Here is an 18,651-nt window from a genome sequence, read left to right as displayed (position 1 = left end):
ATGTGAAACATAAGAGGTTCTATTATATCATAAACAGATTTTACAACGTTAACGTTAATTTGATCAAATCCAGCACTTTTGTTAGCTTTAAAATTACAAAAGGCGGTTTGCATTTCAATTAATTTAAGATTAGGTTCATCCATAACTTTATCGTAATGTTATAAATAAGACTCAAATGAAGTTGAATTCAGAGGAATTTTTGATGCCAAATTTGGGCCACCATTAACAAAAAAACTGTTTATTTTTTCAGGAAAAATTGATTTATAAATATTTTTTTTATCAATTGTTATTTTTTTTGGCAGAGTGTTTTTCGCATAATTTTTTTTGCAAATTACTTCTTTAATTATATTCGAAGTTTTTTTGGTGTTTCCACTTGCTTTGTCTAATCGCTTAGCATAATAAAGCTTTTTAGACGTTCTTTTTGTTTTTTTAAATATATTTTTGTTGTTTTTATGTCATTTCGTTTTTATACGTTTTTTTATTTTTAAGTATTTAACATATAGTTTTTGTTTTGTTTTTGAGAATTTTAGGAACCCATTAGACATCTATGGAGTCATAAAATTTATTATCTTATTTGTAACTAAGAATGTTGGGAAATGATATGATAAGCAAGTTTTGATTATACCTGTGTTAAAACGATTATAATGAAAGTTATTAGTAATCAAGAAGATTAGATTATCCAAAAGAGTAGAAGAGCTGATAGTCACTCTAGTTGGCTTGTTTATTGTTGTAGTAAAATTATTTTGAAGAAGAGTGTTTATAAATTTTTTTACATAATTATTAGAAGCATGTTTTTTTAGGTCATTGTTTAGATCCCCAGCCAAAAAAATATGATGACGCCTTTAATTGATAGTTGTTATGAATAATTTAAGATTAGTTTTAAATTTTTTTAAATTACCTGATGGCGGTCAATATGTCGTGATTACAAGTATGTTTTTAGTGTTTTTATTTTTTAATTCAATGCATATTGACTCACTTTAATGCACAATGCATAATGCCGCGCTTGAATTTATTGTCGAAGAAATAAAAAAATTTTTATCAACTTTCCTTTTCTTTTATATAGCTAGATAAAAAAAAAAATATGTCCATATCTTTGACATTAATTTTATCTTAGAAGTACAACCGAATTTTTGACAGCAATAAACACAGCAATAAAGTAATGAAATTTATTTAAAAACCACACAGTAATAAAGTTCAACCATTCTAGTTTTTAAAATCTAATTTGATTTCAAATTCTAAAGAAACGTGGTACATAATTTTAGGTTCCAGAAAAAGGCGATTTTCGCATACCTATATTATATATATATATATATATATATATATATATATATATATATATATATATATATATATATATATATATATATATATATATGTATGTATATAAATATATATTAGAGGTGTGTGAAACTCGAAGTTTTGAGTTCGAGCTTATTCAATAAACGAACTCGAATCGACAGTGTTAAGTAATTTGAATATAATTCGAATTTCGAACCTTGAGTTCGATATTTAAAAAGTTGATGAAAAGTCGTATAAAAACGCTTCAAAAAGTCACTGTAAAACTATATTAAAACGCTTCAAAACGGAGGACAAAAGAGTGAGGAGCATTATTTGGATTTATTTTGATAGGCATAAAATTAACGATACAATTTTTGATTGTTGTAAAATTGGGAAATGCAGGCAAAAAAATCTTGTCCTACTTCATTTACAACTGGCTTATTTACTCACCTAAAAAGATATCATAAGAAGGAATAAGTAGAGTGAGGTAAAAAGGTACAATAAGCAAAAAGAGTGAAAAAGAAAGAAAATAAAGCTAGAAAACAGCTTTATTTTCTTCCTTTTTGTTGGCTTCTAATTGCCTGTCATACATTTTCATAGATGGACGAGATTTTCAGGCACTTATGAAATTGGTTGTTTCTCAGTATCTTATTCCGAGGAGGACCACTTTTCTTCGCAGTATTGTGCAAACTATGAATAAAAATTTGAAACGAGAAGTGATTAATCGCGTTACTAATGAATTTGTTGATATGCCATTCTATTGCTTTCCAACAGACATATAGTCTTCTTGCGCACTAGATTCCTTTTTATCATTTTGTTTGATACATTTAACTGCTGATTTTCAAATGCGATCATATACACTGAAGAAAAAACCGTTTGTGGCTGTGTTACATACGGGCAAAGCAATACTAGAATCTCTTGAAAAGAACGCTGCAGTCTTTTATCAGAGCATGTAAAAGAACTTACCTTTCTTCACAAAATTTTGTAATCTTTTAGCATTACGATAACTATGGTTTGTTGATGATAACATTTTTAAATGAATTTAATGTATACTTTCAATAGTTTATGTAATAATCTTGAACTCGAACTCGATCGAAGTTAAAAAACTTAATCTTGCACAGCTCATATATATAGATATAAATAAATACATATATATATATATATATATATATATATATATATATATATATATATATATATATATATATATATATATATATATATATATATATATATATATATATATATATTAGGGTATATCATACTTTTGCATGTTTCAATTTTCATTCAGTATGTCACTTTTCCTATGTATTCATAAACCCTGAGTTGAATGGTATAATTTATTTTGGTGAAAAAACAAGTCTAGCTACCGGGAAAACGTTTTTAATTTTCAAAAATATTGTATTTTTTTACTAAATGATGACTGTTTATGTTATAAATTTACATAATAATTATTTAAAATATTGTTTAAGCTTATGCTTAATTTTTATAATATGCTTTGAGTTTTTAACAATATTATTTTGTGTATAAGTATCAGTTAATATCCAAATATACTTTGAAAATATTATAATTACCATTTTAGATTTCATTTCAAATTAATTGCTATACTTGCTGTATTTATATCTTCCGGATTCATAATATATTAAAAAAAGAAAAATGGCATTATCAGTTAGCAAGAAAACCAGAAAATCCATTAACACCAAACTAAGTGAGTATCTTGGAGGTCCTAAAAAGTTTCTCCAAACTGAATTTCCAACATTATGTGATTGTTTGCAGCGATGTCTAGATCAGGGGCCAATGCTATAAACATAAAAAACGAAGTTTTTTCCGTAAAACACGAAGTTTTTACCGTAAAAAGCGAAGAAAAAAAAAGTCCATTGCTATAAACATTCAAGAAATACCGTTTTGAGATAAAAACTTCGCTATTAAATCCAATGCTATAAACGAACAATGGAATCCCTTTTTCAGATAAAAAATTCGTTTTTTCGAAAAAAAATTTCAGATAGATTTTTTATCTCTATTTTAGATATTTTCTTTGTGATTTTTAGCGGCCATTCTTGGAACAACGTTAGCACTTCAAAATCATTGAACATTCTCTGTTTGTGTTTTTATGTAGATATTTTACAGATAAAACTGAAAAGGATTTTGGTAATTAAACTAATTTAATTTAATTAAACTAATTTAATTTAATTAAACTAATTTAATTTAATTAAACTAATTTAATTTAATTAAACTAATTTAATTTAAGTAATTAAACTAATTACTTAAAATCTGCATTTAATCGATTATTCAGTTCCTTGTTGTTTTTCCTTGTTAGGTTTTTGATAGTAATTTTGGTTAAACAAATTTTTCATGTTTGACTAAAGAAAAGTATATATAGTCGACAATTATGCCATATAATACACAAATACACAACAAAATAAAATGCTGTCTAAAGAACTTAAAATGTTACTAGCAATAAAGATCAGAGAAAACAAAGAGGTTCTTCTTCGGAAGCTTAGTATGTTTTAATTAGCAAACTATTTAAATAAAAATATGTATAATTACATTATATATATATATATATATATATATATATATATATATATATATATATATATATATATATATATATATATATATATATATATAATATAGGTAAGCTTTTTTAGGTATGATTCTAATTATAAAATAATATATTATTATAGAATATTTAGTATTTTACTATATAAAACTAAATTATACTATATATTGATTATTTATTTACTCTACTTTTAGGTCCATCTATTACTATGAGGCATAGAAATAGAATTTGGGAAGACATAATGTCACATTTAAATAGTTTAGGGGCAAAAATTGAAGATATCAACCAGCTGCGTAATAGAGAGTGGGATTATTTGCGAAGAGCTACAATGCAAAAATTTGCTAAAAGTCTAAAAACAGGTATAGTTTTGTTATATATATATTTATATGTGTGTGTGTGTATGTGTGTGTGTGTGTGTGTGTGTGTGTGTGTGTGTGTGTGTGTGTGTGTGTGTGTGTGTGTGTGTGTGTGTGTGTGTGTGTGTGTGTGTATACACACACATATATAATTAAATATTTTTGTATATATATAATATATACAAATATATATATACATTTTTTAAAGGTGCTGCAGGGAGACAACTAACAGAATTAGATAAGTTGTCTTAGACATTCTTGACAGGAAGTCAATAAATGTATCTGGAATCAATGTTCCTGATTTTAATATCTCTTTTTGTATGACAGATGATGCATTGTCATCCACTCCCAACCAACTTTCTACTCCCACTGCCACCCTTTCTTCATCAAGTAAAGAAGTAAACTTTACTTTGAAACAATCTTCTGATACAGCTTCTTTTATTTCATCTATGTCTGGTATATTTTTCTTTATTGGTTAAGACTAGTTGTATTATAAGATATATATATATATATATATATATATATATATATATATATATATATATATATATATATATATATATATATATATATATATATATATATATATATATATATAGATATATATATATATATATATATATATATATATATATATATATATATATATATATATATATATATATATATATATATATATATATATATAGAGAGAGAGAGAGAGAGAGAGAGAGAGAGAGAGAGAGATATGCATATATATAGAGATATATATATATATACATATATTGTATAGTTTATAGAGTTCTATTTTATTCTTATATAAATTCTATACAAATTAATTGTTTATATTAGATGCAAGAATTGATTGTATGTTCTCCCCTAATTTAGACAATACCACTCTTGTTGGTGATAGTCGTCAGATACTTCAAGGTAATGCAATTTATAAATTGTTTTTTTTTTAAATCTCAGTTGTTTAATTTAGTTAATTGTAGGTTTTAGACTTATAATTATATAACAGACAACATCAATTTGTGCTTAATTTTTTAAAACTAGTATTTCCAAAACCATCAAAAACTTCTTATTTTTAAAGGAATCTAAACCACCTTTCTTATTATTTTAGTTAACTGATCTTGTTTTGACACCTAGAATTAAATTTTAGATTCAATTCAAAATAAACCATCAATGGGGGGATTAAAAAATTTAAAAAGAAAACAAGCTAGAAAAAGTCTCTTCGTAGATGGAAGTTTTAAAAAATTGAAAGTAAGTGTTTTAGGGTTAGAAAAAGAAAGATTAGAAAAAGAACAAGAGTTAAGAGTTAAACTTTTGAAATTGGACGTTGCCCTCAGGCAACAGCAAATTCGAAAAGAAAAGGCTTTAACAATATATTACACAACAGCAACAAAGCTAATGCATGAGAAAATGCAACCTTCAAACCAGCAACATTTTGTAAATACAGACACGGTATTTTATTTTTTATTTTTTAAATTAATTTGTAGTAATATTTAGTATAACTTTATCATTAAAAATTATTTTTTGTTTTAGGAGGAAATTCTCTTGCATTAAGAGAAAAGCTACATCATAATTTTATGTTAAATTTTGAAAATTATTGTATAAAAATATATACTATATTTAAACATTCGTCTTGTATAACCATGACCAATTACATTTTTTTAGTAACAATAAAAAAATAACTCCAATCTGAAACTGTTATTGTTATTTCATTTTTTTATCACCATTGCCTTACAGTAATAAATTCTGTAAAACTTCACACAAACATTAAGACCAATGCTGTTGCGATGTGAAATAGATACAAGCATTACAACTATAAAGTTAACAAATCTCCTATTATTTTTTAAGCGTGCTCTATAAAAAAACAAAATATACATACTTAAAAACAAATATAAACATATATTTTTATGGTCTAATTTTTTATAAAAATTTCTTGCATTTATTAAAAAATCATTGTGTAAATTTTTTTCCAATTTTAATTCAACTAATTTAGACACAAATCTATGATCCATGTCTAAACAATTTTGATAGATCCTATGCTCTAGAACAAATTGTTTATGAATTTTTAAACAATATTTTTAAGTAAAGTAGTTAAGTAGCTGTAATCGTCTATTCAAAGCTCTATCATTCTGATTTTCTTGAGCTAGATTTTCATCAGCTTGTTCTTCTTCGCGTTCTTCAAAGTCATTACCGTTGTCTCCATGTCGAATACACAAGTTATGGATAACAAATCCACACATGATAAGCTTAGAGGCATCTTCGACCTTATGCAAACGAATTCCAGTTTTCAAAGCATAAAACCTGTTTTTGACAATTCCAAAACATCGCTCAATTATGTTTCTAGTTTTTCTCTGTGCTATGTTGAAACGTTTTTGAGCTCCGTCTGGATCACCGGGAAAAGGTGGAATTAACCATTCTCGACATGGGTACGCAGAGTCAGCCAAAATTACAGCTCCATTAAATGGAAGCTCTCCAATTTCAAACTTGTTCCATAGGTTGCAATTTCTTAGAACCTAATAGCAGTAAAGTCACAATATTTAAATTTACTGTAAGTTACATTATAATACATTATATTAGTTAGTCTAAGCTACATTAAAATTAGCAATCATAATAGTTCAAATAGTATGTTCAAATATGAACATTCCGAAGAGTGTCACGTACTAGTTGAATAGCCGGCATTAGTGCACTAACAGTTGTAAAATATAACTTAGTGACAGACTTACATGTGCATCATGCCACCTTCCTGGACTGTTGGTCGATGCATAAAATATGGATGTGTCGGGTCCACATACTGCCATTGCATTTATGCTATGGACATGATGGCGATTGATTAGAGAATCTTCATCTGCTTGAGGAGGGTTAGAAAGGAGTATACGAGATCCATCCAGGACACCACATACGCACGGAAAACCTCCGATTTCCATGAACTTCTGTGGAAGAGTGGAGCAATCATTGGGCCACTTTATGATCTCTTGTCGAATCTAATCTTATAGGATAACAATTTTTATCTTTACTAAACTTAGTTTTTAATTTACTTACTGAAATAAAAATAATAAGCAACTTTATATGACAACGTAAAACTATCAATAGTTTTATTAACTTAATACACTAACATTGAAAATAGCTTCTCCTACACTGTGTATAATACGATAAATTGTGTTGGTAGAGATTCCATGACAGTCTCTGAGAACATGAAAAAAAACATTTGTGCCAATAAAATGAAGAAATACCATTATCTGGAAACGTACTGAAATACTTTTATTTCGCTTAGTATAATGTTGCAAATCATCTTTAAGCCTAGTTTCTAAAAAATCTAATACAGCTCTTGGGACTCGATACTGCTCTCAAAAAACGTTGTCAGAAACATCTTCGTTAAAAGAGCGACCATTAAACTAAAATGAAATTGAAAAACAAAACAAAAATATAATTTCTGTGCATATTTAGTATGATTTCTGATTTTGTTCGATAACAAATCATTAAAAAAACATCAAAATTTAGTAATTTTAAGTAATGCTTTAAATTCCAACCTCTCGAGGCAATCGGTGGCGAAGCTCATTTTCTGCAACTTCGAAATCTAAATCTTCATCCGAAAAAATTAAATCCATGTTCCTATTTTAATTTTACACAGTTTTTTTAAACACCAAATACTAGAATGTAAAAATATTTATAAAAATAGAATAGACTGCACAGCCTACTTAATAACTAATAAAATTTATTTAGTAGGCCTACTTAATAAAATTTTTTAAAAAAATTGTTGTTATCAATGACGTATTACGGATATAAAAAGTGCGTGAATTTAAGTGACGTATACGTTTTATGCTTTATAGCAATGGCCGAAAAAAATACAAATAGCGATAAATTCTTCGAGTTTACGCATTTTTTTTACGTGTAAATAATTTACTTTAAAAATTGCGTTTTTACGAAAGATTTTTTTTCTCGAAAAAAACTTCGAATTGTTTATAGCATTGGCCCCTGCAGCGAAACAGAATACTAGTCTGTGAAAAAAATCCGCGTAACATATCAATGCAAGAAATTTTTTCTAATGTTGCTAATGAAGTTGCAGAACGGTGGCTTATTTCCAACACAGAATTTAAAGAACCCATAGTTTGTGGAACTAAAGCAATAGCACTAAGAATTAATAGAAGTTGGCCTGCATTCTCTAAGATAGCTCGACACAAATCTCAAAAGGCAAACAAAAAACGCTGGGAACCTAAACTTGATAAACTTTAAGATATTGCTTTTTGCAAATGCAGAATTGTTTACTACAGTGATAATGATGCCCCTTGCAACGAATCTTGTGATGACGGTGCTCATTGCTTTTGCAAATGTGACTTAAATTTAAGAATTCCTAAAAAAAAACTTATTTGGATAAAAACCCAGCGAGAAAAATAAGGCAGTGTTTCATGCATGCAAGAATTTGGTCTTGATCTTAAAGAGACTGCCGAACTTAGGCTAAAATGCTTACGCAAGTCAACTGATCAAGCAAGACTCACGCGACAACGTGAAGAAGCTTCAAAGTATAAGTTAGAATCATCAGTCTCTATTTATCCAACCGATGTTAGATTTGATGATGAAAGTACGGGTATTACAATAGAAATTAATAATAGTTCCAATGATGTGATAGTCAGTGATAGCGATAAAGTCAGTGATAGCGAAGAGGACTCGACAATTGAAAAACAAGAGAGTTATGTCAAACGAAACTACCTTGATATTAGTAATGCTGCCGCTGCCTCTATCAGATTTGATGTATCATCGACTGCTACTGCTGCTATCATTAATGGTCTACTGAAAGATATTATGAAGGCAGGGAAACTTGTTGAAGATAAAAAAAATCTCATATGTGATAGTATGAAAGTTTTTCGTGCCAAAGAGTGTGCTATAAAGTATTCCAGAGTAGAAGAAAATTTCGACTGTGAAAGAAATATAATTACTGGAATTTTTGTTGATGGTAGAAAAGATAAAACTTTAGTTCTTATCCATGAAAAAAGCACAGGCACCTTCAGAAAACAAATTATCAAAGAAAATCATATAACTGTGACAGAAGAGCCTAGAGGTCGTTACCTTACTCATTATACACCAAAACCTCATTATACACCAAAAGTCAGAAATATCTAAACCAGCTAAGCAATGTGCTATTGGATTATTCGACTGGTTAATGGAAAGAGATAAAGATCTTAATCTCCAACTAATTGGCAGTGATACTACAAATGAAATGTCTGGATGGAAAGGTGGAATGCTTCATTTTGTGGAAGAACTTCTCAATCGAAAACTTTATAGATCTTTTTGCTGGCTTCACATTAATGAGCTTCCATTCCAATATATTATGGAAAAACTTAATGGACCAACTTCTTCAGATAAAGGATGGAGTGGAGCAGTAGGTAAACTGTTTTCCAAAGTAGAAAATCTTGAAAGAATTACTAAATTTAAGCCAATTCCGCTTCTGGAGCCTCTTGTTACTATAAGTGAAGATTTCTTAAAGCAAATGAGCACTGACAGTTTAGTCACATGGAAGTATTTAAATACAATATTGAAAGGAAAGCTCGATCCTGAAGTAGCAGCTCTTAAATGTGGTAGATTGTCTTACTGTCGATGGCTTACTTGTGGCATGAGATGCCTGCTTCTCTATATGAGTTAACATGATCTTGAACCTGTTAATGCAGAGATCTTAAGATTGCTTGCAACTTGGGTGACTCAGGTTTATTTTCCAATGTTCTTTGAGATTAAAGTTAAGCATGACATTAAATATGGTTCTTGTCATCTTTTAAAGCTGTTTCAATTTTGGCAGAAGCAAGATGATAGGATTAAAGAAGCATCTAAACTTTATCTCAAAAGTGAATCTTGGTGGGCTTATCCTGAGAATATACTTGTCTCACTTCTCTGTACTGACAACTCAGAACAAAGGTTATTTGCCGTCGACATAATATTGGCAGTTAGGGCAGGAAGTGAACTTGACTCAACTGATGTTAGACCATTTGAAGTTCCGCAAACAATAAACCTTGATGCTTGTGACATCAAAGAACTTATCGACTGGGAAAAAGAGGTCATCACTGAACCAATTTTCACTGCAAATATGTCGTTAGTCCAACTCAATGCATTGATAGTTTCTCCCCTGCAGCTACCTCTATACTCATTACATACCCAAAGTTGCGAGAGAGCAGTCAAATTAGTTACAGAAGCAACTCAGTCAGTCTGTGGTTGGGATAAAAGAGGTGGTTTTATAAGAACTCAATTGCAAAATCGTGAACTAATGCCTTTGTTTAAATCAAGAAAAGACTTTAAGTAGTTTATGTAATTACTAATTTAGTATTTTTGATTTTTATTTATACTTTGTTGTGCATAACAATAAATGTTAAACAAATACTTGGTTTTAATGTTGATTTTATAAGAATATTGGGGAGCTAAAACAAAAATTAAGGCAGCCAGATTTATAATTTGAATTAGTATTTTGAGTAAGTGTAAGGGAAGGGAGCTTTTGCAACTAAGCCCCTTGCTCCTACTCTACCTACTCTATCTCCTACCAGTGCGTGTATAAAGATATATATACTAATTGTAATATATCTTGATCTTATAATCATAATAAATCTATCTAATATTGATAAAGGGGAAGGGAGAGGAAGCCCTAGCCGTGCATTCTGGGTCAAGAATCCTGGAAGCTAAATGATAATTTTGTGTTTTATAACAAATGGTTTATTTTTTACCTAATATTATATAAATTTTTATTATTAATTGACTAAAAACATTTAAAAATTAAACTTTAGTTATAAAAGACTATTTTTTTTTAAAAAAAAGCAAATTTTAAAACCAGTTTCCCGGTAGCTAGACATCAATATTTTGCAAAAATATTATTATATTTGAATTCCCCGTACCCAAATACATAGGAATCCAAGCGTGCTAGTCAAAATTCTGAAAATTTAATTTTTGGCTCAAGTATGATATACCCTAATATATATATATATATATATATATATATATATATATATATATATATATATATATATATATATATATATATATATATATATATATATACGTATATTTATATATTTATGTGTGACCATATATCTTAGTAAGAGTTATCATAGAATTTATAAATGTATAATTTACTTAAAAGTTAGTAAAAGTTCTAAGAGAAATGTGAAAATACTCCAAATTTCAAGTAAACTTGCACATGCGCAGTTCGCCGTTTTAAGCTTGGAAAAAACCTTTCTCAAAGTTTTTTCCAAGCTTTTTTCCCAAGGTTTCTTAAACGTTTTTTAAAGGTCCATTTAAATATAAAGTGATAAAAATTTTTCTATTAAAACGTTTTTTGAACGTTTTACTCATACAATCTTTGATAATGCGACCATTAAACATTTACTAAACGTTTAAAAAACGTACTTGCGCCCACTGGGCAGTGACTAACTCATTTAGCTAACTTAATTACTATAACTTATTAATTTTTTGTTTCTATAATTTCTTTCCTCTCTTGAATCCTTATCAGTATAAATAAGAAACGTCATCAAATAAACCTAACCTATCAATTACCAGTCAAACAAAAATTTTAGTTTACCGTAGCTCTAAAGAACTTTTAACTTTTTAGCTATTAGGGAACTTCAAAAAGGCCTAATGGTCCTTTGTGTGAGCATCACGGAGAAGCATTTAACGAGGAAGTTTGTGCTTTTTAAGAAGTGGTAAGGATGCCACTCCTTATTACTACTATTAAAGTTTAACATTTTACGTGGGAAATCAGGATTTAGAAATTTATTTGAATGATACAATTACGTCATTGATTTTATATACAAAATTTTTTATAACAAAAACGGGGGTTGTATGCTTTAGAAAAAGTTATAGCAAGTTAGAAAAAGTATTGCAAAAAAAAATTATTGTAAGAAATTAGTATTGCAACAAATATATTGTACGAAATGTATGGAGCAAATACTTAATAATTTTAAAAAACATAATAAATAAAAGTTTGTAAAAAGTAAAAAACGAAACATTCAAATAAATAGTAATAAAAAACGCTACGTATTTTATTACCATTTCAAAATTTTGATAATAATTTTGAAATCACCTTAGAGAAGTTTTTTGCACTAAATATTACGTTAAAGTCTATCAAAAGTAAACGATACTCAATAAGGTCTAACAAAAGAAAAGAACATAAATCGAAAAAAAATGTTGCTCAGCCTGAAAGTGCGCACACTAATCAATAAACAATTTTAAATTTATTAACAACGAAAAAATACTAAAAAAAAAATTAGAGAATAAATAAAAAGCAAAGTTAAAACATGTATGTAAAGTAATAATATAATATTGATTATGTTATTTTTAAATTCACTCAAGTTTTTTTTGTTTTTTTGTTTATTAACATCTTCACTTCCAACAAGGCTGCAAGCAACCACTATTAGAGTTTTAAGTTACCAGAAAAGAAAAGATGAAGATTATAAAGCGAGATAACGATTATCAGACAACTTGAAAGATTGCTAATTAAATGAATCAGGAAAAACAAGAAGAAGGTAGCAAGGTCCAAAGGCCTGATTTAAAAATTAAAAAAAAAAAAAGAAGAAAAAGAACTTTGAAGCACTTAGGATTAGTCACAGTAAAAAGATGATGCTTAACTGAATAACGAGTAACACGACAATGAATTTTTAGAAGATGGCACAAGATACGCTATCTCTTTAGAGCAGCGCCCATATAGTGTTTATAAAAAATAGAAAGAAAAGCAACATTACAACAAGATGACCATGATTAAAAGTTGGCTGCTAGAGCAGATCTAACATGCTGTAACAGATGGGCAGAAGTGTTCAAAAACTCAACTCAAAAAATTTATAAAAAATTAAGTAATTGATGGAAAAATCAGGTTTGAATTCAAATAACTTTTTGCTATATTTCAAACATTCTGTTTTAATTTTGATTAAATTAAATACCCCCTACGATGGGCGTATGCCGATATATATGCACATTTTTTTACGTGAAAGGCTTTCTATTATTGATTTCACATAAACATCACATTTTATTGTGTCGTCACAAATTAATGAATCAGTTAATATGTTATCTGACGTTAATGCGAAATCAAGTCAAACTATCAATGAATTAATTTTAATACAAAGTTTGTATAATTATCATAAACAAAATTTGTAATACAAACTATAAAATGAAACTAAAACTTTATTTCTCTTTATTATAAGTAATACTAATTCCCTCACTATCACGCGAAATGTTGTTTTTTGCATGTTAATAATCACTTATTGATGAGTAGATACTTAAATGGTGTTGTTTTAAAGTTTGTATAATAATATATTCATTGATTGTTCGACTTTATCACTAATGACGTTGGAGTATAATGAGTAAAAACAAAAGACCTATATATGATATTTAAAAGAAGAAAAAAGTGTTAACCAAGGGTATTATTTGTTATATATGTTGAGATAAGTCAAAAAACATTTTATGATCACATTAATTGAGTTAAGTTTCTAGGACAAGTTCTAGGTGATTAATGTCTTGGAAAAAAAGCAACATAAAATTGGAAAAGCATATACCCTGATTTATAATGGGAAAGTGAATGGGCTTTTAATGATTATATTAAATAGTTAGAAAATTTCACAAAAAAAAATAAAATTCAAACTTGATAAAACAAAATGCGTGTTTGTGTGAAAAATAGATGTGTTTTAAACTTTCCAAATTATTAATTTTTGTTATTTGTATTTTTTTTTACCCTACTATTAAAGATTTCAGTATTACTTTTTCAATTTAATTTTACTGTATTACTTATTCAAAATAAATAAAAAGCATAACATAACAACAGCCGAAATAAGTAATTCATTATTGCTGTGATATTTGATATGATAGTTATATTATAGGTTGTTTCTATATATTAAAAAGTCAATTTTTATATATATAACTCATCGAAAGATATATAATTTTTCGAATTTATGTCTGAGTTAAAAAAAAAATTTTGGTTAAAAAAATGAAATAAGTATATTAATAATAAAAAAATAGTAAAAACAAAATTTTTCAGTCATTTATAGAATTGGATATAACATTTTCAATGATCAAAATATTAGTTATTATTTTTATGATAATGTATTATATATATCTTGTTTCTCTTTATATATTTTTTCAACAAAAGATATTTTAAATATATAATTTGTGAAATTAAAAAATAATTTTTAATTTATAATGAATGTATTATAATGAATAATAAAAAAAGTTTTTATTTACAATTTATGAATTGCATGAGGATATAAGAAATGTATAAAATGCATGAGGTTTTATAAAGAAAACAACAACTTTATATGAGGTTTTCGAGGGGCAATCTTGTGATTTTGCACTTCTTAAATTCAATCTTATAAAGGCAACAGTTCAATTTTTTATTCGCCCTTAAAATGCTTGGTTCGAACATATAGGCTGGTTTCTGCTTTATAATTAAACTCCAAATAAGAGTTGTTATTTAAATGAAATTGTATATTGATAAAAAAAAATTTATTTGTTTTATTTCAAATATCAGTTAATGCTGTTGTAGGCAATAGTAAAACTTTATCAATCAATACTATTTGTCAGAACCTGACTGTAATACTATAAGTAAATAGTACTAATTATAGTGCTTAAATTAATAAGTCGTAATACTTAAACTTGAATGAACAAGTCTAACAGCATTATTGCATATTTACTCTAAAAGTTTTTTTTAAATTTTTTATTCAATTAAACAGCTTGTCTCAGTCTCAGCGTAATCTCTCTATAGTCCGAGCTAGTTCTGATTTAAAGTTGTTTTGTTTATCTTATAGCATTTGTTCAAGTATTTAAATAATTTCGTTCCTTTTGATATCAATTTTAATAATAATATTTAAAAATACATAGAATTTGTTTTTGTTGATACCATTAAATTTATATATATTGCATATGATATATATTACATTTATTAAATAATTCAGTGATGTTGCTTGATTTTTCATTAATTATTTTTCCTCTTTCATCTTACGACTGATTTTAATAAAAACTCAGTTATCTTGCACTTTAAAAATTTTTTAAAAAAAGACATTTTGCAATTTATATTTTTCTGTTTGCTCCTTCTATTTTACATGCATTTATTATCTGTGTCGATTTTGTTTTCCTGCTGATACCAAAAAAATGTTTGAATAAAATTTCAAAAAGTTGCTTGTAGTCTTTTTTTCTTTTTTATATAAAGTTAAACATTCAGTTGTAAATCTTTTATAACTGAATTTTCATTTTCGGATCTATTTCGCGTGAAAAGAAACCCATACTTTTTAAGTGAAAAAAAGAATAGGTATTTATTTTTTTCCAAGTAAATCTCATTTTTTAAGTTATTTTTAAATTCAGTTTCTAAATATATTAAAGATTTACCTTCATCAGTTTTAATTTTTTTTTTTGATGGATTCCTGAAACTGAAACTGAATACTTAATATAAATATAAGTATATATATATAAATATATATATAAATATATATATATATATATATATATATATATATATATATATATATATATATATATATTATATATATATATGTATATATATATATATATATATATATATATATATTATATATATATATATATATATATATATATTTAAATAATTTTTCGTATGCTTTTTATTTAAATATTTTTTTAGATGGAAATATTTCAAACAGAACCAATTGTTTATCAACTATGTCTTGTCAGCGAACATGAAGATCCTATGCTTGAATGAAAAATATTGCTTCAAAACTACATTGATATTATGTCATCGATAGAAAAAGTTCCCACGACTAGTTCAAACAATAAGTATAGTAAAAAAAACTTCATTTTCCTACATTATCAAATAAAAAACCGTCTGTTAAACAAAATCAATTAAAATTCCTGGTTTCTTTGGTAAAGTTACCATTCCAAAATATGTTGTGGATGATATATTCGTAAACTCTATGAACGCAAATAAATGTAAAAAAGTAAAAAAAAATCTTAAATTTAGAGGAGGAAAAAGATTGCAATAAGCATATAAGTGCACGCATGCACGTTTTAAAGACCAGCGAAATAGTAGTAGCTTACAAACATATGATTTAAAAAAATTTCAACTAACACTAACAAAAGGATTCTTGCAGACCAAGGGGATGTTTATTTAATGCTAATATCATTTATATCTGTATGAAACCATTGTGCAGTTAAACCTATATATTTTTTATTTAATAATGTCATCAATATTTATAAAAACATATATATATATATATATATATATATATATATATATATATATATATATATATATATATATATATATATATATATATATATTATATATATATTTATATATATATATATATATGTATATATATATATATATATATATATATATATATATATATATATATATATATATATATATATATATGAATAAATATATATATATATATATATATATATATATATATATATATATATATATAAATATATATATATATATATATATATATATATATATATATATATATATATATATATATATATATATATATATATATAATATATATATATATATATATATATATATATATTTTTATATAAATAACAATCTTTATAAGAACATATTTGTTCATAGATTTTTAATATATCGAATATTGTATATACTCTATATTTTATATTTATTTTGCGTTTTTATATCTGCTATGTATTTTTATAACTAATTTGTGTTTTTATATTTATTGTGTATTTTTATATTTATTTTGTATTTTTATATTTAAATTGTATTTATATATTGATTTTGTAATTATATTTTTTTTTTGTATTTTTATATTTAATTTTATTTTTATATATATTTTGTATTTTTATATTTGTTTTTTATTTTTATATTTATTTTGTATTTTTAAAATTTATTCTGTATTTTTATATTTATTTTGTATTTTTTTTGGATTAAATTCACTTTTTATTTTAAATTATGTTTAAATAATCGATATTGTAAATTCATTCCTTTTTTTTCTGCGTTATTTTTATTTAAGTTGTACTATTTAAGTCGTATTTCACATATTTCTATAAAAGAGTTACACTCAGGCTATTTGAAAACGTCTGAAAATGTAAATTTATAAACGTGTTGTGATAATATGATGTATATATATATATATATATATATATATATATATATATATATATATATATATATATATATATATATATATATATATATATATATATTATATATATATATATATATATATATATATATATATATAAACCCATACTTTATTAGTAGAATTTTTTTATTTTTATTATGGACAATTTTTTAGAGGTTGCTCAAAAGCTTTAAATTTCATATTTTAGACTTTCAAACTTTCTTTTTTAGCCCATAATTGACACGTTTGAGAAAGAGCGAAAGTTAAAAAAATTTAATTATTAATTCCATTGTTTCTTCATAGTTAGAAAAACCAAATATAAAGGGTAATTTTATTTGAAGGGAAATATTATATGTCAATCTGTCTACAAAATTGCAAATTTAATTGATTTTTTCAATTAATTTGTATGACGGAAACTTTTCAGAAATTTAATTGGTTTTTTGAAAGAAGCATCACATATATTAAGCATAAAACAATAAAACGCCTCGCAAACTTATACAACAAAGTTTTTATTAAATTATTATCTTAAAAAAAATATTTACTCATTGTTTTTCTAGGTGGTTCTTACTTTTTCCTTTAAACTTGTTTTTGTAGTTGTTCTAGAATAAAAGCAAATCTGCCTCTTCACTTCATTTATAACAATATCAATGTTGTCCTTTATGAACTTAACAGTTTTTTACTTTAGTGCCTAAAGCTGGATTTGAAACACGGATCTCTTGCGTCTGATACTACTACTTCGCCACGCCTGAAGTTCTTTCAGAGCGACGATTAACAACCGCAAGATGAAAAACAGTATCCTAAAATTATAAGTAGAACCCCTTGCAATTGCAGTATTTTAAGACATAGGGAAGGGGTTCACCCATTAACAGCCACTTTTACTTTGGTCTGTCATAAGGAACAAGAGCCACAAGTTTTTTTTGGCCAATTGAACTAAGTTTTGCGGTTTCGTCTACAGAAAAATAAAGAATTAAAAAAATCTTTTTATGCTCTCATTTTGGTTAATGGATATTTGTCAATAGTTTTTGAAAACCTCTTTCCTCACATTTTTAATCAGCTAGAGCTAGAATAATAAGATACGGGTCCAGAAACGATGTGTATTGTTTGACAAATTTAAAGCCTGGTTTTATCTACACCTGGTTTTAATTCTTATACCTATTCTTTTGCTAAAGAGCGCTCAATGAAACAAAACATTTAACTATCATGGTTTTGAAGCTTGAACCCTTGGTCTTGATTCATAATATCGTAGTCTTAGTCTTGGTTTTGGCCATTACTGCCTTTACGTTTCCGGATATTATCATATTATGATGCATTATATGATTATAAAATGCATATATTTTTCTTATTCTAGCACTTGCCAATAAACATCCCTCCTTTCCCCACCTCCCTTCCC

At 26.1% G+C, this 18,651-nt stretch overlaps 2 protein-coding genes and 1 long non-coding RNA gene across 5 annotated transcripts; 2 read left to right on the top strand and 1 right to left on the bottom strand.

The window, feature by feature from the left end:
- Nucleotides 1-3,324: 3,324 nt before the first annotated feature.
- Nucleotides 3,325-4,437, top strand: LOC136082427 (uncharacterized). Its single transcript, XR_010639684.1, has 3 exons — nucleotides 3,325-3,426; nucleotides 4,036-4,200; nucleotides 4,406-4,437. It is a non-coding gene; the product is annotated as an uncharacterized LOC136082427 (long non-coding RNA).
- A 7-nt stretch (nucleotides 4,438-4,444) lies between these two features.
- On the top strand, nucleotides 4,445-5,880 carry LOC136082426 (uncharacterized). Of its 2 annotated transcripts, none has more exons than XM_065801671.1 (4): nucleotides 4,445-4,653; nucleotides 5,065-5,106; nucleotides 5,336-5,637; nucleotides 5,719-5,880. In XM_065801671.1, exons 1-4 carry the CDS (start codon nucleotides 4,518-4,520, stop codon nucleotides 5,737-5,739), a joined length of 501 nt encoding a protein of 166 aa, XP_065657743.1. In that variant the 5' UTR covers nucleotides 4,445-4,517; the 3' UTR covers nucleotides 5,740-5,880. The 2 variants fall into 2 exon arrangements, with proteins under 2 accessions (XP_065657743.1, XP_065657742.1); XM_065801670.1 differs by having other exon boundaries at nucleotides 5,029-5,106.
- A 22-nt stretch (nucleotides 5,881-5,902) lies between these two features.
- On the bottom strand, nucleotides 5,903-7,818 carry LOC136082425 (putative nuclease HARBI1). 2 transcript variants are annotated; one of them, XM_065801669.1, is made up of 4 exons: nucleotides 7,713-7,818; nucleotides 7,299-7,577; nucleotides 6,909-7,171; nucleotides 5,903-6,698 (listed from the first exon to the last, which is right to left on the bottom strand). In XM_065801669.1, the coding sequence occupies exons 3-4, from the start codon at nucleotides 7,107-7,109 to the stop codon at nucleotides 6,264-6,266; spliced, it is 636 nt and encodes a 211-aa protein (XP_065657741.1). In that variant the 5' UTR covers nucleotides 7,110-7,171; nucleotides 7,299-7,577; nucleotides 7,713-7,818; the 3' UTR covers nucleotides 5,903-6,263. The 2 variants fall into 2 exon arrangements, with proteins under 2 accessions (XP_065657741.1, XP_065657740.1); XM_065801668.1 differs by having other exon boundaries at nucleotides 6,909-7,166; nucleotides 7,713-7,817.
- Nucleotides 7,819-18,651: the final 10,833 nt, after the last annotated feature.

This window comes from Hydra vulgaris, chromosome 07 (assembly GCF_038396675.1).
Source record: "Hydra vulgaris chromosome 07, alternate assembly HydraT2T_AEP".
Taxonomy (NCBI): domain Eukaryota; kingdom Metazoa; phylum Cnidaria; class Hydrozoa; order Anthoathecata; family Hydridae; genus Hydra; species Hydra vulgaris.
This window is presented reverse-complemented; position numbering and strand designations above follow the sequence as displayed.